The 27,872-nt window shown below is 49.5% G+C and overlaps 1 protein-coding gene across 2 annotated transcripts in view; it reads right to left on the minus strand.

The window, feature by feature from the left end:
- Nucleotides 1-2,023: 2,023 nt before the first annotated feature.
- Nucleotides 2,024-27,872, minus strand: part of DSTYK (dual serine/threonine and tyrosine protein kinase) — a 64,217-nt gene continuing 38,368 nt past the window's right edge. For both annotated transcript variants that reach the window (XM_062211669.1, XM_062211668.1), the window contains exons 3-13: nucleotides 24,569-25,229; nucleotides 16,775-17,007; nucleotides 15,936-16,019; nucleotides 15,120-15,296; nucleotides 13,716-13,845; nucleotides 13,199-13,355; nucleotides 12,618-12,750; nucleotides 11,035-11,148; nucleotides 8,705-8,819; nucleotides 7,087-7,221; nucleotides 2,024-6,024 (exon numbers count right to left, since the gene is read on the minus strand). In XM_062211669.1, the coding sequence (XP_062067653.1) occupies nucleotides 5,837-6,024; nucleotides 7,087-7,221; nucleotides 8,705-8,819; nucleotides 11,035-11,148; nucleotides 12,618-12,750; nucleotides 13,199-13,355; nucleotides 13,716-13,845; nucleotides 15,120-15,296; nucleotides 15,936-16,019; nucleotides 16,775-17,007; nucleotides 24,569-25,229 (2,127 nt within the window). In that variant the 3' untranslated portion in view covers nucleotides 2,024-5,836. The remainder of the gene's footprint in view (nucleotides 6,025-7,086; nucleotides 7,222-8,704; nucleotides 8,820-11,034; nucleotides 11,149-12,617; nucleotides 12,751-13,198; nucleotides 13,356-13,715; nucleotides 13,846-15,119; nucleotides 15,297-15,935; nucleotides 16,020-16,774; nucleotides 17,008-24,568; nucleotides 25,230-27,872) is intronic.

Genomic DNA, 27,872 nt, shown 5'->3' on the forward strand with positions numbered 1-27,872 from the left:
CCATATGGGATGCTGGCACTGCAGGCGGGGGCTCTACTCGCTACGCCACAGCACCAGCCCCTATAACCACTGCTACGGCAAGCATCAGCCCCTATAACCATGATCTATTTGCAATATTGAATAGTAAATGATAACTTGTAGGAACTGGAGGCAGATACTGCTCAGTGAAGTGTCTCAGGGTAACTACACAGTTCCAGGCTGGAACCTGAGCAGCTCCGCCCACTTTCAGAGCCTGGGTCTTCACCCCCAGCCCAGCATTCCACCCCTCCTTCACCCTCGTCAGGGCCTCTTGGATTCCACACATAGATAGGTCCTGACAGCCTGTTCCTGGACACTTGGACATCCTTGTGATTGATCCGCCGAGGAAGCCATGCTCAGAAAACGAGGGGAAAGGAAGAGGACTGGGTTTTAGGGCTGTACAGCATCCCATGGTGTAAGTACTGTACCATAACCTTCCTCCATCACCAAACATTAATGCTGCCTCCAACGCTTCGGTATCACAAATACGATACAATAAACACCTATATCTAACTTTGCGTACTTGGACAAACATTTCTATAGAAAGGGACAAGTCGCTTCTGGGGCAGAGGAGTCCTCCCGAGTGGGGTAGAAGAGGCTGGCGGAGAACTGTCTGGTGCTCCCGTGTCTCGCGCCCATCTGTTCTGCAGGCTGCAGGAACAGGGCGCCATCTGAGAAGCAGCGAGCAGCCCTTACCAGGCACCGACTTTGCCCATGCATTGATCTTGCACTTCCAGACTGCGCAACTGTGAGAAACACACGCTTGTTAAATTTACAACTGCCTGTGGTATCTTGTTACAGCAGGAACACGCTAGGACAGGTGGATACCCAGTTTTATCAAAACTAGTCTATTGAGGCTGGCGCTGTGGCGTAGTGGGTTAAGCTGCCGTCTGCAGTGCTGGCATCCCATATGGGCACTGGTTCGAATCCAAGTTGCTCCACTTCCTATCCAGCTCCCTGATAATGTGCCTGGGAAAATAGTGGAAGATGGCCCAGGTGCTTGGGCCCCTGCACCCACATGGAGGACCCGGAGTAAGCCCTTGGCTCCTGGTTTCAGATTGGCCTGATTCTGGCTATTGTGGCCATTTGGGGAGTGAACCAACAGATGGAAGACATCTCTCTCTGACTCTCTCCCTCCCTTTCTATCTAACTCTGCCTTTCAAATAAATAAATGTTTAGACTCTACTAAGGAACTGGCCATCCCCAGAGGGCCAGGATGTGCCAGGAGAACTGCATTCAAAAGGAGGCTTTTGCAGGTAGCAGGATCTTGCTACAGGGAGAAATTCTGAAGCTGGTCTCTCCCCACGGAGCCACAGCCGACACAGGAAGGCACCCACGTTGCAGTACTCAAGGGCAAACCTGCGGAGGGATGTGTTCTTGCAAACCCATGCTCAGTATGAAAATGCGCATGAGCTATTTTTCCCAAGGGGAGGAGGCCAAGACCAGGATGATTTCAGGTCTATGCACACAGGGTAGGGCCTGTTTTAATGGTGAAGGGCGGCTAAAAGGCTAGAGTTAGTATGTTCCTGAGCACCTTCTCTGCCGTGTAGGGGCAGGTGGAGAACCATGAGGCAGCCCTCAGCTTGCTGCAGCTTCACAGACACAGCGAGGGCGTAAGATATGCTGCCATCTCCTGGCCAAGCTGGCGTGGCAGTGGGGTCCCAGGCAGGTCCAGGATGCTTCACGTGATGAGGTGATCAGTGACAGCAAAATGAACAGATGAGCGGGGAAGAGGCCCGCCACACACCGACCTCCCCTGGTCACCATGGATGGTGCTGCCCTCTTCTGTGCGGTCTGAGCTCCCTGTCCCCTGCCCCACCTTTCGCTAGTGGCACACAGGGGCCCGGAGTGATGTCAGGGCTGGGGGAAGGTTCCTGTTTTGTGGCTCTCCTGAGGTCACAGAAAGACATCAGACTACTTACCAGTCCTGCTCGAAGATGGATGAGGGGGTCCTGTTATGTGGGCAGTGACATAAAGGAAACCCAAAGCCAAACAGGTGTAAACCTAAAACGTTAATGTAATCTTTATTATATACGGCACATCTGGTATTTCTGCATCCTAACAGGTAGACAGAATATTCTACAAAAGGAAACCCAGCCATACAACATTATACTAACCAAAGACTTAACCCATAGTTGCGTCTCAGAATTAGCGTGGCCCTGCTGTAACAGTATCATAGGAAGAACCATGTTGCCCAAGAAAGGAGAAAAGTATAAAGACTAGAGTTTGTGCCAAAGTAATTTTCTTTTGTTATTGCACTTTTATTCTACATACTTAGTATGTTACAATTTTGTTTAACACTGTAATAAACATTAGTGCTTTAAAACAAATAAAAACCATTACATGAGGACAAAAGACAGTAAGCTGTCCAGACTGATTTTGGGCAAGCTGGCCTCCCCGATGCTGGCTGTCCTACCCAGGATCTGTGACCACTCTACTGGACCAGATGTTAACAAAGCAGTGAAGCTAGAAAGAAACCTGTTTCAAGAACAGTAGTGCTATGAGTGTCTTGAGACCACCCTGTCATCTTCCACTTGAACAGTGCACTAGTTCTACCTTACACCACCCCCATAGTTATGACTTTTTTATTTAAAGAAAAAAAAAAAAAAAAAAACCTGGTTATTTGATCCAGCAAATCCAAAAAGCAAGCTTTGGAAACTCAAAGGAAACAACTACTCTTTGGCAGCCACTCTTCCGGGGCTGTCACTCCTGCTCTGGTGCTGCAGGGAGGAGGGAGGCTCACAGGTGGAGTAACGGAGCACCCTGCCCCTCTGGAGCCAGGCCAGGGGCGCCCGTCCTCACCAGTCCCGCTGGGCTTCTCAAAGCTAAAGTGTCATTCAGTGCGGTTGTCACCTCGCAGCCCTGCCACCCTGAGCCACTTTTCCCATCAGGAAAAATTTTCCAAACCCTCTCTGGCTGCTCAGGCAGATACAGACAGGCATGGAGAGCTGCCGGCTATGAGCCCACCCTCCCACTTCCGCCTGCGGTGGGACCGCATCCCTTCCTCCACCGCTTCCTGGAGTCCTAGTGTTCCGAATCACGGGGAGCTGCGCCTGGGGAGCTGCGCCTGGGCCCCGTCTCCTTAACGTCGATGGAGTCAGAGCGACTCTCTTTGGTCTGAGAACAATGAGCAGTGCCCCTCCCCAGAGAAGTGAAGGGCCTGCTCCTTAGTGAGCCCCTGTCTGCAGAAGAGCACGGAGGACAGGGCACACCCTTGGAGTCCCTCGCCTCCCAGCCAGACTGACCCAAGGCCCAGGGCGGGCCGCAGCAAGGCGCCTTTCCACTGCCGCCTCTCTCAGTCCTGAAGCTGAGGTTTCGAGGGGCCAGACTGCAAGTCCATTACAAATCAGCAGGCCACGGTTCCTGGGCCGCAGTAAACTGCCTTCACAAAGTCCACCTGAGGGACAGAACGCAGTCCGGGGCGTTCTTTCATGCCATGCCTCTTCCTCCCTCAGCTACAATCCCCCACATCACCCTGGAGCACCTGCGACCAAAGCTGGAGGTCAATTCTCAGGATATCCACCATGCTGAACGCTCTCCAGCCCCGGTGCCACCAGACTTCTGAATACCTAGTGCGAACCCAAGCAATCTCCCATACAGTACATGTCATGGCATCCCATCACTTTAACGACAATGGGTGCCATGGAACAGAGTCCATGATTAGCTGACAATGTTACAAAATAAAAGTACACACATGATACACACACAAATTCTCCCACTCAGCCCGCTGAGTATTTAAATAACACCCCCAAGTGTCCATCTGTGGGCTGTGGCTGGCCTGGAGACTTTCAGGAATACTTTGCACCTTTTCTCAGAACACGTTTTTAAAATGAATGGTAAGGGTTAAAAAACAACTGCTTGGCATGAGACCCACCCCTCAAGGGACCAAAACCATAGGGCAGGGCCAGAAAACCAGTATGTAAGAGCAGAGGGGGTGGGGGTGGGACAGACACAGGAAGAGGACCCTGGGGGTGAAAGACGGACTCTCCCATGGGTGAGGTGTGAGCTAGGACTTCAGAGAATGTCGGGAATGTGGTCTCCCAAAGGGAAGTAGAAACCCCTGACTAGAGCAAGAGTTGGAGAGTCTGGACAAGCCAGCCATGTGAGCCCTTTCTAGAATTCCATAGAGAACAGACTTAACAGAGACCACTCACCTCTCTTAACTTGACACTAGCCCTCCTGGAAGCCCTGCCCCAGGCCCCAGGGGGGCAAGGCGTTCACACAGAGAACACGCTGGAACAGGCTGACCAGAAGGGAAGCTAAGGAGCTGTTAAGCAGTCTAAGACAAGGCTGAAGGCTACAGCACCCAAAGCCACAGGGCCAGTCACCCCCTGGCTTGCAAACAGAACAAGAGTTAGCAACTGCATGGGCTTGCTGGGTGGCAAGTGTTTAGGGGGCCACTGGCCTCAAGCTCAAGGCGATCAGAATCAGAGCTCAGGAGAGCCAAAGAATTAAAACTGAACGTTAAAAGTCAGAGAAGCATCGTTTTGCAGACTCCTTGTCACGATCACCTAGGGAAGCCCAGCAGCAAAGGAGCCATTCAGGGCACACACCTCTCTGAGGACCTGTTTCCCACAATCAGGAGCAGGCCCAGGGGCCAGAGCACAGCTTGGGGGTGGGGTGGGGGCTCCCTTCCTCTGCCCACAAGCAGGACTTCCACCCCACCCATACAGCAGCAGAATCTCTCCAGACCCCCACCTCCCACCTGGAAGGGAGGGGCTTCCAGACACTGACATACAGCAGCAGAGGTGCTGTCCCTAGCTGGTCTTCCTTCTAACAGACTACAGTTAAAATAAGGTAAGAAGGGACAAGTTGCAGAAGAAACCTCAGTTAGAACTCTTACTGATCAAGGCTTAAAAACATCAGTGTGTTAGACTCAGAAAAGAAGTGTTTCTGATTTGTTAAGTTTTCAAAGCAAGCCGGGGCCCCTCCCGTGGGTTGTTCACGGATCACGTACCAAGGCTCACGCTGCTCTCGGGTCTCCCCTGCGTGCTGCACATGGTATCCGCTCTGCTTGCTCACTCTGAAGTACCATGATATCCAAGCTTTCCATCTCGAGATCGCAAAGAGGGGGGAAGATCCAAGGGCAGAAGACCAGATTCTGCTCTCAGGGTAGCAGTAACTCAAAATCCCATAGCTTATATTTCTATACATACATATGCACACATTTTTTTTCTTTTTGTTTTTGTGGCCTGTTGGTGACGTAACAGTGAACCCCTCCCCCAGAAACCAGGGATCTGAGGCCCTGCAAATGTAAACACTGGCGTCACGAGGAGCAAGCAGCTTTGTTTGCACCTCTGACCACTGCAGCCACGATCCCTGGTTGTGGACAGCAGCAACCAGGCCTCTGTAAGGTACCTGGGCCCCACATTCCCCACAATGCTGGACTCAGCTCAGCTGTCTGGGGCTCCTGAGCACTGGGCAGAATCCAACCATTCCCAGCTGGAGCTGGAATCATGTCAACAAGTTTTAAATACTATTGCCGCCGCAGTGCCCGGCTCGTGGTCTTACACACGGATACAGCGAGTACACAACGGAACCTTCGTCTCCTTCTCGGTTCTGAGGCCAGACCGGCACATGCTTCAGCTTTCACACATATGAGACAATCTTCTGATGAAGGGATGGCTTGGGACTCCACTGAACTGCTGACTGTCCCCAACAGCCATCCGGCTCTTTGCCGTCCAGGGGTCCTCTCCGCTGGGGAAGGCCTCCAGCTGCTCAGCAGGCACCAATTCCTTCCGAATGCACACATGTCAAATCCTCCCCATGGCCACGAACTGAGGGGGAAGGAAGAGAGTGGAAAGGGAGGCCTTGGCTCTCAGGTGGAATCATCTAGTCCCCTGCTTGGCCGTTCAGAACTCGACTTGCAGAGCCGGTCCATGATGCCCTGAAGCATGGGCTGCACGATGCCCAGGAGAGGCCTCTTCGAGGGGTCACCGTCCCAGCAGGCTTCCATCAACTGCCAGCACTCCTCATCAAACACAGGGAGGCGCTCTGGGCGGGCCCCTGGGGAAAGGAGCAGGACAGGAGGTCAGTCAGCGACAGGGGGCCGGCGCAACGGAGCGCATACAACGGAGCGCACACACAGCTCAACACTGTGATCCTGCAGCAGCGCTCAGGATACTGAGAAGCGCAGTGAGCTCTATCGCAAACCTCCAGGTTAGAGTCCGACAGTAACAGGGCTGAAAAACCGGAACACACTGGCATTGCAAGTAGGAAAGTTCAGAATTTTAGAGGAAAAAGCCTTCTTGAGATAGATCAATACACTATTGTCTGGAAGTAATAGTCTGATTTGAATGTCTTTTCTGGGGGCAGGCATTTGGCATAGCAGTTGTAGTATTAGTTAAGATACCACTTGGGGGCCAGTATTGTGGTACAGAGGTAAGCCACTGCTTGAGACATAGGCATCCCATATCAGAGTCCAAGTCCCAGCTGTGCTGCTTCTGATCCAGCTTCCTGCTAGTACATCCTGGGAAGGCAGCTGAAGACGGCCAAAGGGCCTCCCATGTGGAAAACCAGGATGGCGTTCCTAGCTCTTGGTTTTGGATTAGCTCAGGCCCAGACGTTGCTGCCATTTGGGGAGTGAACCAGCGGATGAAAGATACTGTGCTCTCCTTCTCTCTCTCCCTCTCTATCATTCTGCCTTTCAAACAAACAAATTAATTAATTAATTAAAAAAAAAAAAAAAGGCTACCACTTGCGATGCCTGCATCCCACACCCAGAGTTTGAGTCCCATTTCCAGTCCTGAATCCAGACTCCTGCTAATGAGCATTCTGGAGGCAGCAGGTGATGGCCCAGAGGGTTGGGTCCCTGCCACCCTTATGAGAGACCTGGAATGAGTTCCCAGCTCCTGGCTTTAGCCTGGCCCACCCCTGGCTGTTGCAGGCAGGTAGGCAGTAAACCAGGAGATGGGAGATCTCTCTTTTTCTGTTTGCTTTTCCAATAAATAAAATTAATTAGTTAGCTCATGGCTTGCACAACAGCTTACACACGCATGCGGAGTGCCCCCAGTGCAGTGCCAGGGCCTGACGGGAGGGTTAGCGCAAAGCAGTGCTTGAGGCTCTTACCTTTCCGCACGTTGTTCCAGAGGTGGTCCTTGCTTGCACACCTCTCAAATGCCTCAGGGAGCCTGACAGAGCCTGAGCAGATGTACCAGAAAAGAATCCCAAAAGCGTAGACATCCACGGAATTGTCATACTTCCCTGGAGCAGGAAGGGATGGAAAGCGGTGAGCAGGGAGAGGGAGGCAGCAGCACCACCCGCGCAGCTGCAGAGCTCTTTGCGAGCTTTTTCCTAAAGCTGCCAACGTCCACTGTGTCTCCCTAAACCCTGCCTGGGAGGTGGGGCACACCTGCAATAGTCGGGGACTTTTGTTCATGGAAAAAATGGAATTAAAAGATAATTTTACTTTGGTGCAAAAAAAATTTTGAAATCCATGCCTAGTTTTTTCATAACACACATTTTCCATGAACTTTTGGAAAACACCTTATAGGCATGGACTTCAAACCTCTTCTGCACTGAGATAAACTTATCAGTTAATTCCACCTGCCAGTAACTTTTTAAAGTCTCCTCAAATATCATACAGTATTTGATTTAACACTTAATTGCATGTTGTCTTTGTCATATACTACATCCAAATTATTTTAGTGTTATCTGTCATATCTCCATGTAATTTTAAGTTCTTTAACGTGAGAGGACAACTATTAAGCAAGGAGTTATCCAATCAATACTCCACAGCAGCCAGCATTGGGGCAGGGCAGGTTAACCCCTGCTTGTAACGCTGGCATCCCAATATGGGATGCCAATTCAAGTCCCCACTGCTCTGCTTCTGATCCAGCTTCCTGCTAATGCTCCTGCGAAGGCAACAGATGAATGGCCCAAGTGCTTGGGCCTGTGCCACCCATGTGGGAGACCAGGAGGAATTTCCTGGCTCCTGACTTTAGCTTGGCCCAGACCTGGCTGTTGTAGCCATCTGGGGAGTGAATCAGTAGATCAAAGATATCTCTCTTGCCAGCGCCGTGGCTCAATAGGCTAATCCTCCGCCTGCGGTGCCGGCACACTGGGTTCTAGTTCTGGTCGGGGTGCTGTATTCTGTCCCAGTTGCCCCTCTTCCAGGCCAGCTCTCTGCTGTGGCCCGGGAGGGCAGTGGAGGATGGCACAAATGCTTGGGCCCTGCACCCCATGGGAGACCAGGATAAGCACCTGGCTCCTGGCTTCGGATCAGTGCGGTGCGCCGGCCGCAGCACGCTAGCTGCGGCAGCCATTGGAGGGTGAACCAACAACAGCAAAAGGAAGACCTTTCTCTCTGTCTCTCTTTCTCACTGTCCACTCTGCCTGTCGGAAAAAAAAAAAAAAAAAAGATATCTCTCTTTCTCTTTCCCCATCTGTGTCTCTCCCTCGCTGTTGCTCTGCCTTTCAAATAAATAAATAAATCTTTGAAAAATTTTTACAATTAAATAATTGGCTGATTATGGCAATGATGTGCTCATCGTCCAGAGAAAAACCCAAAAGAAAATTTAGTGACTCTCATTTGGGTCTCTTTCACTTTTTTACCCACTTTTTCACTTTTCCCCATTTGCCTTAGGTTCCCCCTATTCTGGTTTCTCCCTGGCCTGTGGGAGACCTGCATGTAGTACTTGTGGATACTACTTAGCACTCAAACCCACTGGCCCGTCTCGAGCCTCACCTGTGAAGAGCTCGGGGGCCATGTGGATTGGTGTCCCCACAATGCTGCCCGACATCATGGCCTCTGGCTTGCAGAATCCTAGGTCGGTGATCTTGGCCCGGTTCTGCTTGTCCAGCTGCCAACAAAGCAGGATGAGAGTCACCCGCTTCTGATCCTGCACACAGCGCTCCATTGTGTACCCACGTCCAGAGCAGAGTCGTTCTTACCGACCCTGGCCTCCAACCTCCCTGCCTCCAGCTTCAATCCTGTGATATCCTCTTCCCCATATGGTGGGCAACCTGACAGCACTGATGGTCTTTGTCTTTCTCTCTCTCTTTGTATGACACATCACTTATTATATGAATTTTTTTTTTACAATACAAACTAAAAAAAAAACAGAAATGCAATCTATGAAATCAGCTAAATGCAGAATGGTTGCTTTCGCTCTCTTCAAGAGGCCATTTCCCCCACTTCTAGTCAAATAACGAGAACAGGTAGAAACGGCCGGTCATTAGCTTCACACTTTTGCCTGGAGATGATGATATAAATGCATTTTAGAGACAGTGTCCTTCATCCCCGTGTCCGCAGCCCTGAGCGTGCTGTGTGGCACACGCCGGGATCTTCATGAATCTCTGAAGAAGGCAGGCAGAGGTCCAGGAGGGACACTGAGGAAAGGGCAGTGCTGGCCGAGGCATCCCTGGAACCCCCACGGCTCTCTCCACGCAGTCCAGGAAAATACATCTGTCCCATTTGGCTGCTGCTCCCTACCATTTCAGGGAGATTTTTCTCTTTTCTCAAACTGCTGTCAACTTAATATGCTGTGTGTTTCCAGAAACACCTTAAGGATGCTCTATGTCAAAAGATTCTTGATAGCTTGGATAACAGGACTGTGAGCCCATGGCCTTACTTTTTTAGCTGTAGGTACCCAACTCAGCTCTCATCCCACATCTCAGATCAAACCCTAGGCAACAACGATACCTGGACTCCCCCCAAATATCAATGTCATAAAAACAAAAAAGGTAAGAAAAACTATTGTAGATTAAAGGACATTGAAGAAACATGACCACATGGAGTGGGCATCTCTCCTAGCAGTTGAGATCTCACATCCCACACTGGCGTGCCTGGGATCCTTCTTGCTAATGCCGACCCACAGGTCCCTGCCACCGTGGGGGAAACCTGATTGGGTTCCTGGCTCCCAGCGTTCTTGCAGGCATTTGGGGCATTAACTAGTGGGTGGGAGCTCTCTATCTACTGTAGCTTGCTTTCTCTCTCTGCCTCTCAAATAACCAAATTCTTAAAGAAATTTACAACAAGAACATGGCAACAAAATGCATTGTATGATCCTTGGATTGGGTCCTGGATCAGACAGACAACATTTAGGACAATGGAATGCAATCGAGATAATTGGAAAACAGTAATATAGATTTCATATTAAGTAACTATATTGTACCAATGTTAAATTTGAGTCTGATATGACATTTTAGCTTTATAGAAGAATTTCCTTTTTTCTTAGGAAATACATACTTAAGTTCTTAAAAATGAAGTGCTGGGGCCAGCACTGTGGCACAGCAGGTTAAAGCCCCAGCCTGCAGCGCTGGCATCCCACACGGGTGCTGGTTCACATCCCGGCTACTCCACTTCGGATCCAGCTCCCTATTAACATGCCTGAGAAAGCAGCAGAGGACGGCCCAAATCCTCGGGCCCTTGCACCCACATGGGAGACCTGGAAGAAGCTCCTGGCTCCTGGCTCCTGGCTCCAGAACAGTTCAGCCACAGCCATTGCAGCCATTTGTGGAGTGAACCAGCGACTGGAAGACCCCCGCCCCCGTCTCTACCTCTCTCTGTAACTGTCTTTCAAATACATAACATAATAATAATAAAAAAAAGTCAGGTTTCATAAAATCAAATTTTCACATCACCATTTATTAGTTTTGTGAACCAAAACGAAGTGTTATCTGCAACTGACCATCGTACAGTTCAGGAGAAGAGCAAGGTGAGCGTGAGTGTATGTGTGTGTGTGCACATGTGTGCCCGCCAGTTTACACAGCGAGAAGGAGAGAGTGTGAGCACTCTGGGAGAGACATATAAACGTGGATGACGGGTATATGAAGCTTCACTGCACCACTATTTGCATTTTTCTATAGGTTTAAAATTGTTCAAACAGTATAGGGGACAAAAACCTCACGCAATAAAAGCTGGGTCTGTGTTGAAACGCTTCCCTTCACTTAAAGTTCAAGGTCCCATCTGTCCCCTCTGCTGCTCACTGCTCTTCCTCTGGACTTCTCTCCTGTGTACGTGTACCCTCCAGAAGGCCACTCGGCCCCGGGGAAGGGGAAACAGCGCCTTCTTACCAGCACATTTTTCAGTTTGATGTCACGATGGACGAGTCCCTGGCTGTGCAGGAAGCGGATCCCCTCCACCACATCCAGTGCTATCTGCAGCCGCGTCTCCAGGGTCAGCCCAGCCTTGGGGAAACAAAAGAGCTCACTCGCCACAGGCAGGGCAGCTCCCCAGCCGGATCTGCCTGAGCAACTGAGGCTTCCTTCGGTGGGAACTAAAGACAGAGCACTCAGAGGCACAGGAGGATAGGACAGTGAGTGTGGAGGAGAAGGGGGAAGAGGGAAGCAGAGGAAAAGCGCGGAGGAGCAAGCTGTAGCGGAGGCAAAGCCAGAGCCAGGTGAGCAACCTCCGGTGTGACTGGGAGAGGCGCAGGAGTCAACAGAAAGCAGGTGCTCATTTCTAACTTTGAACGGACTCTGGAGCTGCCCTGGGACCCCGGGCAGACTCCACGCTGCGGCACAGGCCCGGTTAGCCCGACTTCAGCTACGGATCTGGATACCAACATCACTCCCATCGCTTTAGTTTAGGGTCTCACGGGTGCTGGAAAAATCCCTCTCAGAGGATGCTCTGCAGGGGCTGTGCTGAACCTCGCTCCTCCAGGAGGAGGCGGGGAGGCTACCTGGAGTGTTCGTGACTCCTGGAAGCTTGTGTGGCACAAGAGGGCTCTGCGAGAAGGGACCCACCTGGAGTGGGAGGTCAGCCTCTCCCTGCTCCTCAGCTCCAGTGTAGGAAAGAGGCAAAAGAAACCTTTCCAATACCCTGTGGTACCTTTTTTTCACACAAGGGGAACTTCATTTCCAACTCAGGGCTTCCCGTCACACAAATAAATCCTGCAGCAGCACACAGCGGTTCATAAAGAATCAAGATCAACTCAGGGATGTCCACTCCAGACCTCACTGGGGCCCGTGTCAGAATGTACACTGTGCAGCCTCTCGTCACCTATGACACAACGTGAGTTCTACGGCAGCGCCTGCGTGATTCTACAGCCTGTGTCACCGGCTCCCCACGTCTCTCTGTACATCACCTCCCTCCATTCCCCACACAGGCCATCTGGCTCCAGCAGGCCCAGGGTCCTTACTGTCGTCAAACACCCCTGGCCTGGTACAGCCTCTTCCTTCCAAATGCTAGTTCCAAACGCGTAGGTCAAGTTCAGACTCCACGCCTTCAGGAAACAGTCCCTGACAACAGTTCTCCTAAAAGTTCCTGGCAACAACAATTTTCGACATCCTGTAATGGCGCCTACCACAGGGCTTTGTACAAAGTAGTCACTAATAAATATTTGTTGAAGAAATGACCAAAACTGCCTTTCTCCACTGAGAGCAGGAAAGATGGAGGATCAGAGCTGCAGGAAGGCTGTTTGCGCTCCGAGGAGCCTCAGTGTTTACCACCACCGCAGAGGGCCGAGGGGAGAGTGACAGGATTCCAAACGTGCGCTGGGGCAAACGTAGGTGGGAAATACATGCAGTAAGATCTAGTGACTCCAACCAGATCTTACAAAAGCAAGAAGCTCTGAACAGTCAGGAACAGGTGAAAGGCAGGGGCAGCCAGTGGCTCTGGCCCCTGGCTGGACCTCGCTGGCCCCGCCTCACCTCACCTTCAGCCCCGTGTAGAGGTCCCGGTGCAGTCGCTCCATGATGAGCAGCACAGCGATGCTGGAGCCCCCACCGTAGTTATAGTCGATGACGGAGCCATGGAGATCCACCAAGCGCTCATGCTTTGGCAGAGACCTGTGTCGAGGAGAGAGGTCTGGGCTGCAGTGTACGGGCACTAATCCTCACAGCAGGCTGGCAGCAGCAGGAGGAAGGAACCTCAAGGGCATGCTTAGCCCAGGGGCAGTGGCAGTGGCCCTGAGTGCAGACCGAGGGCCCGAGGAACAGCCTCTCCACGGAGGACAAAGAATCACATAATCTAAAAAGAGACCAGCCTTAACGACTAAAGATGAGACTCAAATGGAATGATGGGTCTGAGAAAGCAGGACGGCGAGGAACGTGCAAAGACAGTAAAGGCCTTGAAGGGAACACATGTCTGAGCCAGACACAGAAATACTGGTCCACGGCGTTTGTGAGACCGAGGTACGGAGAGAAGGTGCATGCTCCAACTCCGGGTACAAAACTTAGGCCAGGCTTCGAACCTCTTTGGATCTTTCCCACAGAGACAAGTGAGGCCAAGACCCACCTCATGTAGTGAAACTCCAAAGCCAGATCATTCCAGTGCTTCTCATCTGGAGGCACAACTGACTTGAGGGCACAAGGGAAGTGCCCGCCCCAGCTGTCACACAGGTACACCACACCATACTGGCCCCGGCCCAGCTCCTGGCCCAGTTTAGGTTTACCTGTAAGGTACAGAGACAGCAATAAGGCGGGAGAGATGGAACTTGCTGGGAAACCTTAGTAACGTTCCTGGATGTGAATTTGCCTGGACGCCATGGAGTTATGATTATGCCAGGGGAAGAAACTGGTGGCACTGTAAGCCAGCGGCAAGTGCCTAACTAGTTTAACTTACACCATCTTTGATTGCATTTTTGGAACTATATAAACCAAACAGGTTTTAGGAATTCAAAACACATCAGCAAGTGTTTAAGCGACTATGCAAGGACGCTGCTTTAGATACTGGGATCCTCCAAATTTGGACATAAGAATATCAGGCACCCGGAACCTTCCTCCAATTCACTTTGGGTAAAGCAAGAACTCACGATGCAGCAAAACATCCTGTAAGGAACGGCTCTCCAGAGAAAGGCGGGCCAGGCGGGGGGCATGGTCCTTCCGAACCTTCAGCCAGAGATCCTCGGTTTTCTCCAGGCGGCCAGAGTGGCCAGCTTCCAGCTGGGAGGGAAACAGGAAGAAAAAAAATGATTTTCAAGTCCCTAGCATTGGCTCCCTCACCTGTTTTATAGGAGTAATGTTTACCACAGATGGATAATTGTGAGAATTAAATCAGATGCATGTAAAAATATTTAGCACATAGCAGACTCTCAACAAAATAACTTTTCCTCTTGGATGAATAATCACATCTGTACACATACATATACATACACAAACATACACACACACACACATACACAGCCCAAGCAGATAAGCAGATGTCACATAATTAGAAGCTACTATTTAAGGTGGAAAGTCATCACTTTCAGTCATTCATTCCCGAAGTACTAAATAAACGTGTATACTAAATAAACGTAGATACTAAATAAACGTGTATATAATTCCTACTCCTGGGGAGGGTGTTGTGGCTCAGAGGGCCAAGCTGCACTTGGGCAATCTCCATCCCACACTGGTGTCCTGCCTGCTTCTGACCCAGCTTCCTGATAATGAGCACCCTGAGAGGTAGCAGGTGACGGCTCATGTACGTAGGTTCCTGACACCCATGTGGGAAACCCGGACAGAGGTTTTGGCTCCTGGCTTCAACTTGGCCCAATGCCAGCTGTTGTGGGCATTTGAGGAGTAAGCCAATGGATGGAAGATCTCTTTCTTTCTTTGTCACTTTGCCTTTCAAACAAATTAAACTTAAAAAAAAATTCAGACTCTTCTATTTCCTTTCCTCACTCAGGGAGAAAGTAACTGAGTTCCCTCCATTCTCCTGGAGCTAAAAATATTCACATGAAATATTCATTGATGAAACTCCTGTAATATAATATTATTCTTCAACAGAATAAAAAAAGAAAATATACTGAAGATTTTTAAAAAGTATATAATGAGGGGCCATCCCAATGAAGCAGCTTAAGCCACTGCCTGTGATGCCAGCATCTCATGGGTGCTGTTTCCACTTCCCACCCAGCTCCCTTCTAGTGCTCATGGGAAAGCAGCAGAAGACGGCCTAAGTGCTTGGGCCTCTGCACCCATGTGGGAGACTCAGAGGAAGCTCTAGGCTCTTGGCTTCAGTCTGGCCCAGCTCTGGCTGTTGTGGCCATTTGGTGAGTGAACCAGCAGAGGGAAGATTTCTCTCTGTCTCTCCCTCCCTCTCTCTCTGTAACTCTGCCTTTTAAAGAAATAAATTCTCTATCAAAAAAAAAAAGGAAAAAAACAGGCAGTGGCTGCTCCCCTCTGGCGGAGGCTCCTCTCTGGCAGGTCCAGCTGTACTGTCTTTCCGGCATACTAACCTGCCGCAAGGAGGCTGCAAACGCCTCGTGAGAACTGTTGAGCCGAGTCCGGAACTGGCTGCAGATGCTCTTGGCCAACTTGGAGGCACTGAGGCTCTCGATGGCTTCCTGGGCCACCTTCCTCTTCCACTCCAGCGTGATGGCAGGTGGGCTGACCCATGTGATGCGCTGGATGATCTGCCAGGGTGTGGACAGTGAGATGGCTGAGAGATCAGAGACAGGAAGCACTACAAAGACCCAACGCCCTTCTTTCTTCTGGGGTACCCACTCATCAGGAGCAAGCTCTGAAGACAAGAGCCATGTGAAGTCCAAGGTGCCCTCAACTGCATCTACGGCAAAATCAGAACTCAGCCTAGAGGAAAGTATCAAATACGAGACCTGGTCTACGTGCCCACAAACCTCAACGCGTTACATTCAGTGCCAGTGAGTGTCTGACAGATCACTTTCTGAAGCTAGGAAGTAACGCTACACAGCAGGCAGAGCTAATCCAGAACAGGAGCCACACTCGGGGCTTCTAGCAACAGCAAAGCCTGGTTCTGAGAAAACACTGAGCTTGGGGAGCAGAAATCCACAGAAGCTAGTGAGGTAGCCTAATGGCTCCACAAGACATCATTTACACCCCCACTTACAGGAGCTAAACAGAGTACTTGATTACAGAATTGAGAAGGCATACACCAGAAGTCTCCCAGGCAGGTAGCCCAAAACACATGGGCTCCACGACCATGACAGAAGGTCCTAGAATCTGTCCCTACTGGAGTCACCAGCATTCATGGGAGCCAATAGGGGCTGACAAAATGTTTCTTTAAGCAACCCTACCTGCTTGATTTGCTCCCACAGCATCCTTGTAACTGAGGACCCTGAGTGAAACGTGACTTCCACGTGATAGGCGGCGTTTAGGATCTGAAGGAGAACACAGGTGAGAGAAGATGGCCTGAGCGGAGTGTGCTGCAAACATGTGTACATGATAGTCACTGTGAGAACACAGTCCCGGTCTCAGGGTTTCCAGTCTATCTGTCAATATACGCAGACTGAACTCGAGCTGCTCGTCTGCTTCATAACTGGTCAGGTCCTTTTTCTTCAGCTCCACGTCCATGAGCTTCCCTGCGATATTTCAGCTCATCAGCGCCTCCCACAGGCAGTGGTCTTGTAACAAGGAAACAAAAATAACATTCAAAGTGGATTGGCAAATAATTGAAAGGGAAATCTTTTGGAGCTGGCGTTGTGGTCCAGCAAGTTAAGCTGCCGCTAACAATGCTGGCATCCCATATCAGTGTGCCAGTTTGAGTTCCGGATGCCCCACTTTCTGCCAATATTTCTGGGAAAGCAGCAGAGGATGGCCCAAGTGCTTGGGCTCTGCCACCCACATGGGAGACCCAGGTGGAGTTTCTGGTTCCTGGATTCAGCCTGACTCAGCCATAATCATTGTGGCAATTTAGTGCGTGAACCAGCAGATGGAAGATCTCTTTCTCTCCCTTGTCTCTCCCCCTCTCTCTGTCACCCTGCCTTTCAAATAAAAACAAAATAGAACAAACAAACAAAAACTCTTTACAAAAGCAGAAAGAAAGGGTGATCTCTGGCTTATTTGAAGTTTGGCTTGTGTGAGGGCTGTGTGTGCCATCTGGGGTCCGGCCTCCTGACAACCACTCTCCGTGTACCTGTTTGAGATAATTACTGGTGATGTGAACGGAGACGTCCTGAGACTTTTCCAGGCTCTGCAGACACCGTTCCAGGGTTCCGACGAAGCTCTCACGCAAGTAATCCACTGAGCTGATCAGCTTGTTAGCCACTGCCTGGTTAAGCCGGGAGACGATGAGTTCCTGGATCTGTCGGATGCAGCACTTGATCTCTCTGGTGCCCACTGGCTCTCCGTTGGCAGGGACAATAACATCTGTGGGGGCAGAGGGACAAGTTCGTTATCCATAGGAGGGGAGGGGCATCTCCAGAAGTCAGGTGATGCCGGCTACAAGACAGAGCTGGTTGGCGAGTTGCCCCTCAGCACGACCAGGGCCGTGTAACTCTCCAGTACTTAAGGCAATACGATCCTGAGAAGCAGCAACCTGTTGAGGACGAGCCTGTTGGTTTTGTTAGCTTTTATGTCATATTTACGGCAGGAGGAGGAATGACACTTATTAAAACAAACCTATGTAATAACCAACCTATGTGTGGAATCTAATTCCATCTTTACAACGACTCTGTCAAGTGGGTTTTGCTGGCTATTTTTTATAGACCAGGAAACAACCTCAGAGGAGGGCAGAGTGAACACCAGAAAGGAGACAGTACAGTTAGAGAGTCAGACACTGGCATTTGAATTCAGAGCTCATTGGTTCCAAAGCCTATGATCTATGAAAAACTTCATACTTCCTAGAACAATAGTGAGAAAAGAACTGTGGAAATCTTTACTTAATAAATACTAAATTGATCTTCTGTATATAAAGATAATCGAAAATGAATCTTGATGTGAATGGAATGGGAGAGGGAGCGGGAGATGGGAGGGTTGTGGGTGGGTGGGAAGTTATGGGGGGGAAAAAGCCTGAGACACAGGAGCTTGCTGTAATCCATAAACTGTACTTTGGAAATCTATATCTACTAAATAAAAGTTAAAAATAAATTTTAAAAATATTGAGAAAAGTCCTAGAGTTAGCGTTTTATTCTAATCAAATCACTGAACAACTAAAAGGGAATATTCAATTGTTGTTGCCACCATATCACTACCTTTCAGGGTTAGAAAATCTATTTTGTAAGCCACAGAATAGAAGAGCTTAAGAGAAATCCAACTATCTGCAAAAAGATCTGCTTCAAAAATGGTACTCTTGATTCTACGTGGAAATGTAAGTTGGTGCCACTTCTTCAGAGGAACTGGGCAGTATTTGTTAAAATTTTAAACCAACCAAAGGAAAAATTCATGCCCTTTGATCTGACTACTCTGATTCTAGAAATTCTTTTCCTAGAAATACAGCCTTGTCTCAAAGATGTATATGTACAATGATGAGCAACATAGTGTACTTTTTTTTTAAAGATTTATTTTATTTATTTGAAAGATGAGTTACAGAGAGGGGTAGAGACAGAGACAGAGGTCTTCCATCCGCTGGTTCACTTCCCAGAAGGCTGCAAATGGCCAGAGCTGCACCAATCCGAAGCCAGGAGCCAGGAGCTTCTTCTGGGTCTCCCACATAGGTGCAGGGACCCAAGGACTGCTTTCCCAGGCCATAGCAGAGAGCCGGATCAGAAGAGGAGCAGCCGAGACTAGAACCGGCATCCATATGGGATGCTGGCGCTTCAGGCCATGGCTTTAACCCGCTGCACCACAGTGCCGGCCCCAACATAGTGTACTTTTATAATAGAAAGAAAACAGCCTAAATGCCTATCAATAGCAGAACAGTTAAATAAATTAAGGTGCGCACATTATAACTAAGGTACAGAAGAAGATTTATTTGCACAGTTAGAGAAAGCTCTCTGGAAGTAACCTGACCCGTTTTAGGTAACTAGCAAATCCTAGAATTTGACTAAAAATCCCTGCAGGACTCAGGGAGTGGGGCATTCGTCCTGCCCACGGCCTGCAGCAGTGGCCAGAGCTGCCCGGCAAGCTCCTGTGTCTCAGGCTGAGTTTCCTAGATGCAAAGTTCAAGAAGCGATGCACGACCCAGGCATTCCGCTGATGCAGATCCCATGAAGCATCAGGGTTGCCGTAACTAAATATGATTCTCTCATCCACGCGGGAGATCCACACTGAGTTTCTGACCCCAGCTCCAGCTTCAGCCCAAGTCTGAGCATTGCGATCACTGTGGAGTGAACGAGTGCATAGGAGTGCTCCCTTTTTAACACTGTCAGTCTCGGCCAGTGCCACGGCTCAACAGGCTAATCCTCCGCCTTGCGGTGCCGGCACACTGGGTTCTAGTCCCGGTCAGAGCTCCGGATTCTGTCCCGGTTGCCCCTCTTCCAGGCCAGCTCTCTGCTGTGGCCCGGGAGGGCAGTGGAGGATGGCCCAAGTGCTTGGGCCCTGCACCTGCATGGGAGACCAGGAGAAGCACCTGGCTCCTGGCTTCGGATCAGCGTGGTGCGCCGGCACGATGGCCGCAGCACGCCGGCCGCGGCAGCCATTGGAGGGTGAACCAATGGCAAAGGAAGACCTTTCTCTCTGTCTCTCTCTCACTGTCCACTCTGCCTGTCAGAAAAAAAACAAAACACTGTCAATCTCTCTGTGTCTTTCTCCTCTCTCTCTTTCTCTGTCGGAGTTTGTGTGTGTCTGCCTCTCAGCTAACATCCTTATTTATATATATATAATAACAGAGGTAAGGGACCATAATTAAATAAGTGACTTTTCTCAGAAAATACTGTTTTAGATTATAAATTTCCTAAAATTAACTTCATATGAAATTATCAATGCTAGACTACCTAAAATGCACTGGAGTGAAATGAACATTTTGAGATCGATGATTGTATACAGTCCTTGTCTCTTCTGTTGGGGAACAGTGTTTTTCTCTTCATACTATTAGTTGAACTTACTAGGGTAGGGTTAACCTTACAATCATTAAGTAACCTGAGAATAGACCTCTAAGATTTAAGAATGGGAATAGGAGAGGAGAAAAAAGGGGTTCAGCATGGGCAGGAGGGAGGGGAGGGTGGGAAGTATCACCTGGTCCTAAATCTGTATATATGAAATACATGAAAATTGTATAACTTAAATACATTTTTTAAAAATTAAAAAAAAAAGGGAGCCGGCGCTGTGGCGTACTGGGTGGGGCTGCCGCCTGCAGTGCCGGCAGCACATTAGGGTGCCAGTTTGAGTCCTGGCTGCTCCACTTCCAATCTAGCTCTCTGCTGTAGCCTGGGAAAGCAGTGGAAGATGGCCCAAGTCCTTGGGCCCTTGCACCCCTGTGGGAGTCCCAGAGGAAGCTCCTGGCTCCTGGCTTCAGATCGGCACAGCTCCTGCCGTTGTGGCAAGTTGAGGGGTGAACCAGTGGACGGAAGACCTCTCTTTCTCTCTGCCACTCCTTCTCTCTCTTTGTAACTTTGACTTTCAGATAAATAAATAAACCTTAAAAAAAAAAAAAAAAAGAAAGCTCTCTAGGGAAAAGGCAGGATGTAGAATATATGAATGTGAACTGGATCACTGGGGGGTAATATCCTCACACCTGAATTAAGGGCCACATGGGTGTCAGTTTGAGTCAATGCTCCATTTCCAATCCAGCTCCCTGATAATGCACCTGGGAAAGCAGCAGAAGATGGCCCAAGTGCTTGGGCCCCTACACCCATGTGGGAGACCTGGAGGAAGCTCCTAGCTCCAGCCATTTGGAGAGTGAACCAGCAGATGGAAGATCTCCCTCTCTCTGTGTCTCTCTTCTCTCTCTGTTACTCTTTTAAATAAATAAACAAATCTTTAAAATAAAATAAAAACAAAAACCACTAGAGAATCTGGCTGTACAGGGTAAGTATTAGCGCTCCACTAGATCTACAAATCCTTGTCTTAAGGATAAGCAGAAAGGCCCGAGAACAAGTAAGAGTCAGACACAGTTGTGCCCAACAAGCAGCCATCTAGGTAAGCGGATCCACAAGTCCACAATAAAGTTTAACAGAGCCAGACATTTGATCTCCTTGTCCCAGTTACTCTCATGCTTATTTAGCTAATCACTATATTCCAGGCACCAAACACAGCCTGCATGACACAAAAGACCCAATCAAATGTTCCTCTTTTAAAATGTTAATTTGTTACTTATTTATTTGAAATGCAGAGATAAAGCGAAAAAGGAAGTGAGGAGGGAAAGAGAGATGTATCTTCCATCTACTGGTTCACTTCCCAAATGCCTCCAACAGCCAGGGCTGGGCCAGGCCAAAACCAGAACTTGGAATGTACCAGGTCTCCCATGTGCGTGAGGGACCCAAACCCTTCAGTCAACATCTGCTGCTTCCCAGGGTACACATTAGCAGGGAGCTGGATTGAAAGTGGCTCCAGGACTCAAACTCAGGGGCTCTACTATGGGATGTGGGTATCCAGGCAGCATCTTAACCACTGTGCCAAACGTCTGCCCCCAAATATTCTACTGATTGCCCCTATTGTCATGTGTGCTATGATGCTGGCATTGAGCTCCAGGGTCTTTAATTAAATATTGAGAAAACGTCTTTGGATTTCTATATAGATGAGCATTCCTCAGCAACTCCTCCCTGTATTGTAATGCACAGGAGGTATATTCAGTTGTTTTTTTTTTTTTTTTTTAATTGATTAATTAGGGTCTGGCGCTATGGAACAGCGGGTTAACGCCCTGGCCTGAAGCGCCAGCATCCCATATGGGCGCCGGTTCTAGTCCCGGCTGCTCCTCTTCTGATCCAGCTCTCTGCTATGGCCTGGAATATCAGTAGAAGATGGCCCAGGTCCTTGGGCTCCTGCACCCACGTGGGAGACCTGGAAGAGGCTCCTGGCTCCTGGTTTCGGATCAGCGCATCTCCAGCCATTGCAGCCATCTGGGGAGTGAACCAGTGGATGGAAGACCTCTCTCTCTGTCTCCACATCTCTCTGTACCTCTGTCTTTCAAATAAATAAAATAAATCTTGAAAGGCAGAGGTACAGAGAGGGAGGGACAGAAAGAGGGGGTGGGGGAGAGAGACAGATCTTCCATTAACAGGTTTACTCCCCAAATGGCTGCAACAGCCAGATCTAGGCAAGAACAAAGCCAGGGGCCAAGAATTCCATCCTGGTCTCACACATGGAAGGCAGGAGCCCAAGCACTTGGGCCGCCTTCTATTACCTTCCCAGGCACATTAGCAGGGAGCTGGACTGGAAGCAGAGTGGCCTTGAGCTGGTGCTCTGATATGGGGTGCCAGTAACACAAGCGGGGGACCTTCTGCACCACAGTGCTGGCCCCTCTTGGTTCATTTTTAAAAAGACGCATAAGAAATCAGGCATGCTATGCTTGCTAAAGTCAGCTATACTTCCTTTGTGTTGATCAGTGTGATGTAGCCAGAAAACATCATTCCCACTCACTCATTCTCCAAAGATGTACTGGATAGAAGAGCCTGTGTTATTTGCTTCAAGGGACAGGACGATGAGTAAGCCCCAGACCCAACTCCCCTACAACTCCAGGATTTTAGAAAATTGCCAGGAGAACATAAATAAACACTATGAAAGCGGAAGGTGAGCTGGGCCAGAAACAAGTTACAGATGCAAGGCTGTGGGAGTTCAGGGGAGTATTTGTGGGAGTTGTCATTTGTCCAGAAAATCAAAGACTTCATGAAAAACAGCATCTGGGAGAGGCCTCCATAGGTAGGCAGGATTTGGAAATTCAAAGACAAATAAAAGACATTTCACGGTTTTTTTAATGATTTATTTTATTTATTTGAAAGGCAGAGCTACATAGAGAGAGGGAAAGACACAGAGATATCTTCCATTCAGCGGTTCACTCCCCAAATGACTGCAATGGCTGGGGCTAGGCCAGATCAAATCCAGGAGCCAGGAGCTTCACCCAAGTCTCCCACATGCGTACAGGTGCCCAAGCACTTGGAGCATCTTCCACTGCTCTCCCAGGCCATAGCAGGGAGCTGGATCGGGTTTGGAACAGCTGGGACTCGAACCAGCACCCATATGGGATGTTGACACTGCAGGCAGCGGCTTTACCCACTACACCACAGGGCTAGCACCGATAAATATTTATTTTAGAAAGGACAGAACAGACCATCACAGATAGATACCAGATACAATACAACTAGACGTGGTGACAGGGAAAGAAGCCAGGTGAAGACCATGCTGAGTGAGGTTCTGCAGGTGGGTGTGAGGATGAAGGCGGCACCCATAACCGGGAACAGACTGGGGACAGAAAGGCACAGAAATGGAAAGGGGGGGGGGGGGGCGCTGAGGAATCCCGCTGCCTAGACTCAAATCCTGCCTCACTGTTCACTCACTGCGTAGCCCTGGGAAATGGTTTCATCTTTCCAAGCTTAGTTTCCTAATCTAGAAAGTAGAAATAAGCAGAATCCCCCCAGGGAGGTTTTTGGAAAGGAAAAAAAAAAATGATACTGGATATCATGTCAGAAAGCTGCCTGGGTCTGGAGAGGTTCTGTCCGGCCTTGAGCTCCATGTTTTGGGAAGGCCTCCACACTGATGTGGGCACACACTCAGGACTCGGAATCCAAGGCTAACTTGCAAACTACTCCAACCAGCAGGCAGTGGAGCTAACATTCGTGCAGAGGTCTACGCTGTGGTCCGGAGACAGTCAGCAGCGTCTAATCCTTAGACACCAGCGATTGTGTTCAATTTTGTTAATAGCCATTTGGGAAGAGCGGGGTCTGCCCGAAAAGTTAAAACACTACTTGGGGAAATCCTCCTAGACTGGATTTCAGAAGCAGCATAAAAAGAAAATGAGGGGTGGTGCTGTAGTGTAGCAGGTAAAGCCACAGCCTGGGATGCTGGCATCCCATATGGGCACTGGTTGAAGTCCTGATTGTTCCACTTCTTTTTTTCTTTTTTAGATTTATTTATTTGAAAATCAGAGTTACACACGGAGAGGGAGAGGGAGGGGGAGGGGAGGGGGAGGGGAGAGGGAGCGGGAGAGGGAGGGGGAGAGGGAGGGGGAGGGGGAGGGGAGAGGGAGGGGGAGAGGGAGGGAGAGGGCCAGCCTTCCATCCAATGATTCACTCCTCAGTTGGCTGCAATGGCTGAAGCTGCACCGATCCGAAGCCAGGAGCTTCTTCCAGGTCTCCCACGTGGGTGCAGGGGCCCAAAGGACTTGGGCCATCTTCTACGGCTTTCCCAGGCCATAGCAGAGAGCTGGATTGGAAGTGGAGCAGGTCTCAAACTGGTATCCATATGGGATGTCCACACTGCAGGCCAAGGCGTTAACCTGCTGCACCACAGCACTGGCCCCTGCTCCACTTCTAATCCAGCTCTCTGATAATGTGCCTGAGAAAGCGGCAGAAGATGGTACAAGTGCTTGGGTTCCTGCCACCCACATGCGAGACCAGACAGGGTTGCAGGCTCCTGGCTTTGACCTGGTCCAGCCCAGCCATTGCAGCCATTTGGAAAGTGAACCAGTGGATGGAGGATCTCTTTCTCTCTCTGTCTCTGGCCCTTTCTCTGTAACTCTGCCTTTCAAATAAATAAATCAGTCTTTAATAAACACTTGCCATGTCGAAGGAGCAAGGATTAAGGCATGGCTTAGCAACATTCTTCAAAGCATTTCTTCTCCAGCTCCTTGAGGTACGGAAAATGAAGATTAGAGAACTAGTAGGATGAATTTACTGAAAGCTGAGCTAATGGGCCTCTTCAGGGAAGTGTCTGACAGCAAGGCCAGGCCCCCTGGGCTAAATGTTTTAAACTGGGCTCCTGCTGGTAACAGGGAGGCAGATGAGATTACCCTGAGGTTCCTTTAACCTTAAGAGTCAATGTACTCAATTTCCAGCTAGAAAAAGAGCACTAAAGACTCCTGCAGGCCCAGGACCCAGCCACGCTTTCGGGAGCCTACCTTTAAACTCCATGTTGGCAGCATCGTCTAGAAGCTCCTCTTTCATGGTGTTAAGTGTCTCAACAATCATATCCTTCATTTCCTCCTGCTTCCGGTTGGCAATATTCATGAGTGATTCATATAACTCATTCTCCTTTTTTCGAGTGTATTCCAGGCGTTTGGGAGTGATCTGCAGGTCCCGCTGCATGTCAAAGGCCTGGTTAATGAAGACGTCGAGGCAGTGGCAATGCACCAGGTTCAGGGCCGTGGCAGCGTCCACCAGGCGGGTCTGTAGCACCTGGTGAGAGAACGTGCTGAGGTGTCGCAGCTTCTCAGTTTGGTCCACCAGCATGCTCTGGGGTTTCACGTCCTGGCTGGGGGACACGCAGTTCCAGGCACTGCTGCTGAGATAGCCCAGGTCAGTTAGCTGGCGGTAAAGTGGTGCTCGCTCGCCCTCCGTTCTGCTGGAGGCGTCTATTATCTCCGGCTTTGGCACTTTGAAAAAGAACACGGGAAAGGAGAAATACTTTCGGATTTCCTGAAGCTCTTGCTCGTCCCTCTCGGAGAGTTCATCCTTGTGGAGCGCATAGGTTATCACAGGCAAGAAATCGTTCACCAAGTCACCCAGAACATCCACTGTGGGCCGGAGGCCTTGGCACGGTGCTACCACAACATCCACTTCCTGGAATGGGAAGGGGGTCACATCAGCACCTCAGGATCAGAACCAATCCTTGCCTCCCCACAGTTCTACAGAGACTAAAATCCACATCTATAATGGCGCACTTAGACTTCAGCATGCCCCAATCATCTGTCTACCTCCTTGCCTGGTTAGCAACACACCCTGGAGCAGCCTATGGAGGCAGGCACTCATCCTGCCTAAAAAAAAAAAAAAAAAAAAATTAAGTGGAGAGTATGGCAGTCCCTTTAGCCATTTCAGATAGAAAGAATATTTGGTCCCAGCCTTTCTTTGTTACTTGGCAATTCCCACTGATTCCCTCTGATGAAGAACTAAGACAAAGAGTGAGAGAAGGCAACTGTTATGGAAATTATCACACTGGGGATAAGTCTGCTGGGAACATTCCTTCCCCTCCTGAGCCCTCCCCAAACATCCCATCCCCACTTTTCTGAAGATTTATTTATTTATTCGAAAGTCAGAGTTAGAGAGAGAGAAGGAGAGGCAAAAGAGAGAGAGAGAGATCTTCCATCCACTGGTTCACTCCCCAATTGGTCGCAACAGCCAAAGCTGCGCCGATTCGAAGCCAGGAGCCAAGAGCCTCCTCCGGGTCTCCCATACAGGGGCAGGGGCCCCAGGACTCAGGTCATCCTCCAATGCCTTCCCAGGCCATAGCAGAGAGCTGGATTGGAAGTGGAGCAGCAAGGATTTGAACTAGCGCCCATATGGGATGCTGGCACTGCAGGTGGCGGTTTTATCCACTACACCACAGTGTGGGACCTCCATCCCATCCCCACTTTTCTAAGCTGGCTTACTCCCAGGCATCCTTTAACTCTCAATGTGCATGTCAAGGCATACCCCACAGAGACCTTCCCAGGACACAATCCTAAACACTCTTTAATTCCTCCTTCGTAATGTTCATCACATTTGTATTTTACTTGTTTACAAATTCCACTGAGGGCAGCGACCACATCTACCTTGTTTATTACTGCAGCTGCAGTGCCTTGCACATAGTCAATCTCAACCTTGTGGAACTACTCTTTTAAGCAGCAAACTAGAAGCCCCTTTCACCAAATATGACTGTCCCATTCAAAGAGCCTGCAGGTGTCCTCTAGTCTCAGCCATTAAGCCTCTACATTTTGGGGAAAGCAATGTCCTTGAGAGATAGGGGCTGCCGATAAGTGGGTGGGGCTTCCAGGAAAGCTCTTTGGGGAGGGTTGAGTCTAGCAGGAAGTACGCCCTTCAGCCTTGCCCTTCTTCTTTCCTGGGGTACAGATGTGACAGCTAGAGCCACAGTGGTCATCCGGCAGACCTTGGCAAACCTGAGGGTAGAAGCCAGCACTAAGGATGATGAAGCAAAAAGAGAGGGATCCTGGGTCCCTGAAGACTGTGGAGCTGCCCCACCAGCCATCAGCTGACCAGCTTCAAACCTCTTTTATGTGAAGGAAAAGAAATTAAAATTATCCCATTTTCTATAAGCTCCACATTTAGTTGCTTGTTTGATCTTTATAATCTGTTACACACAACAGAACCCAATCCTAACTGATACACTCGAGTTCCTAAAGTGAATTTCCTGGCCAATGCTATGGCGCAGTGGGTTAAGGCCTTGGCCTCCAGCACCAGCAACCCAAATGGGTGCCAGTTCAAGCCCCAGCTGCTCCACTTCTGATCCAGCTCCCTGCTATTGTGCCTGGGAAAGCATTAGAGAATGGCCCAAGTCCTCGGGGCCCTGCACCCACATGGGAGTCCTGGAAGAAGCTCTTGGCTCCAGGCTTTGGATCAGCCCAGCTCCGGCCACTGCGGCCAGCTGAGGAGTAAGCTACTAGATGGAAGACCTCTTTCTCTCTGTGTCTCTACCCTTTGTAACTCTTTCAAATAAATAAGTAAACAAGGGCTGGTGCTGTGGCACAGTAGGTTAATCCTCCACCTCTGGCGCCGGCATCCCATATGGGTGCCGGTTCTAGTCCCAGCTGCTCCTTTTCCAATCCAGCTCTCTGCTATGGCCCGGGAAAGCAGTAGAACATGGCCCAAATCCTTGGGTCCCTGCACCAGCATGGGAGACCAGGAAGAAGCTCCTGGCTCCTGGCTTTGGATTGGCGCAGCTTCGGTCATTGCGGCTATTTGGGGAGTGAACCAACAGAAAAAAGACCTTTCTCTCTGTCTCTTCCTCTTACGGTCTGTAACTCTACCTCTCAAATAAATAAATAAAATCTTTGACAAGGAAAAAAAAGAAAAGAAAATGAATTTCCAGAACGATCTTTGATTTGTAAATAAACCTCCCCCAGGTCTGTTTCCCAGCCTGTAATTTCTGTTTTTGTGTTCTGCTTCTTTTCTGAGCAGCTCCAAAGCACTGAGGACATGTATTTCTATCCACCGCACAGGCTGTTCCTCTACCTGTGAAACTCTCCACTGTGGCTGACACTCCAGAGGTAAAGGGTAGACTGGGGACTCAAGCCTGCATCACCACCACAGGCACGCAAACTCCTGATGTCTCAAAAGCAATCCTGCAGAGAACTCTTGCATATTTTTAAAGAGTTTTAAGAGAACTCAACATAAATGATTAAGTTTATGTCCCTAGCAATGACCAGGTTGAATAGTTCCTTTATCTAAATTATAAAACATACACAACCTTGTTTCTTCCCTTCCAGGTTC

Source organism: Lepus europaeus, chromosome 14 (genome assembly GCF_033115175.1).
Source record: "Lepus europaeus isolate LE1 chromosome 14, mLepTim1.pri, whole genome shotgun sequence".
NCBI lineage: Eukaryota > Metazoa > Chordata > Mammalia > Lagomorpha > Leporidae > Lepus > Lepus europaeus.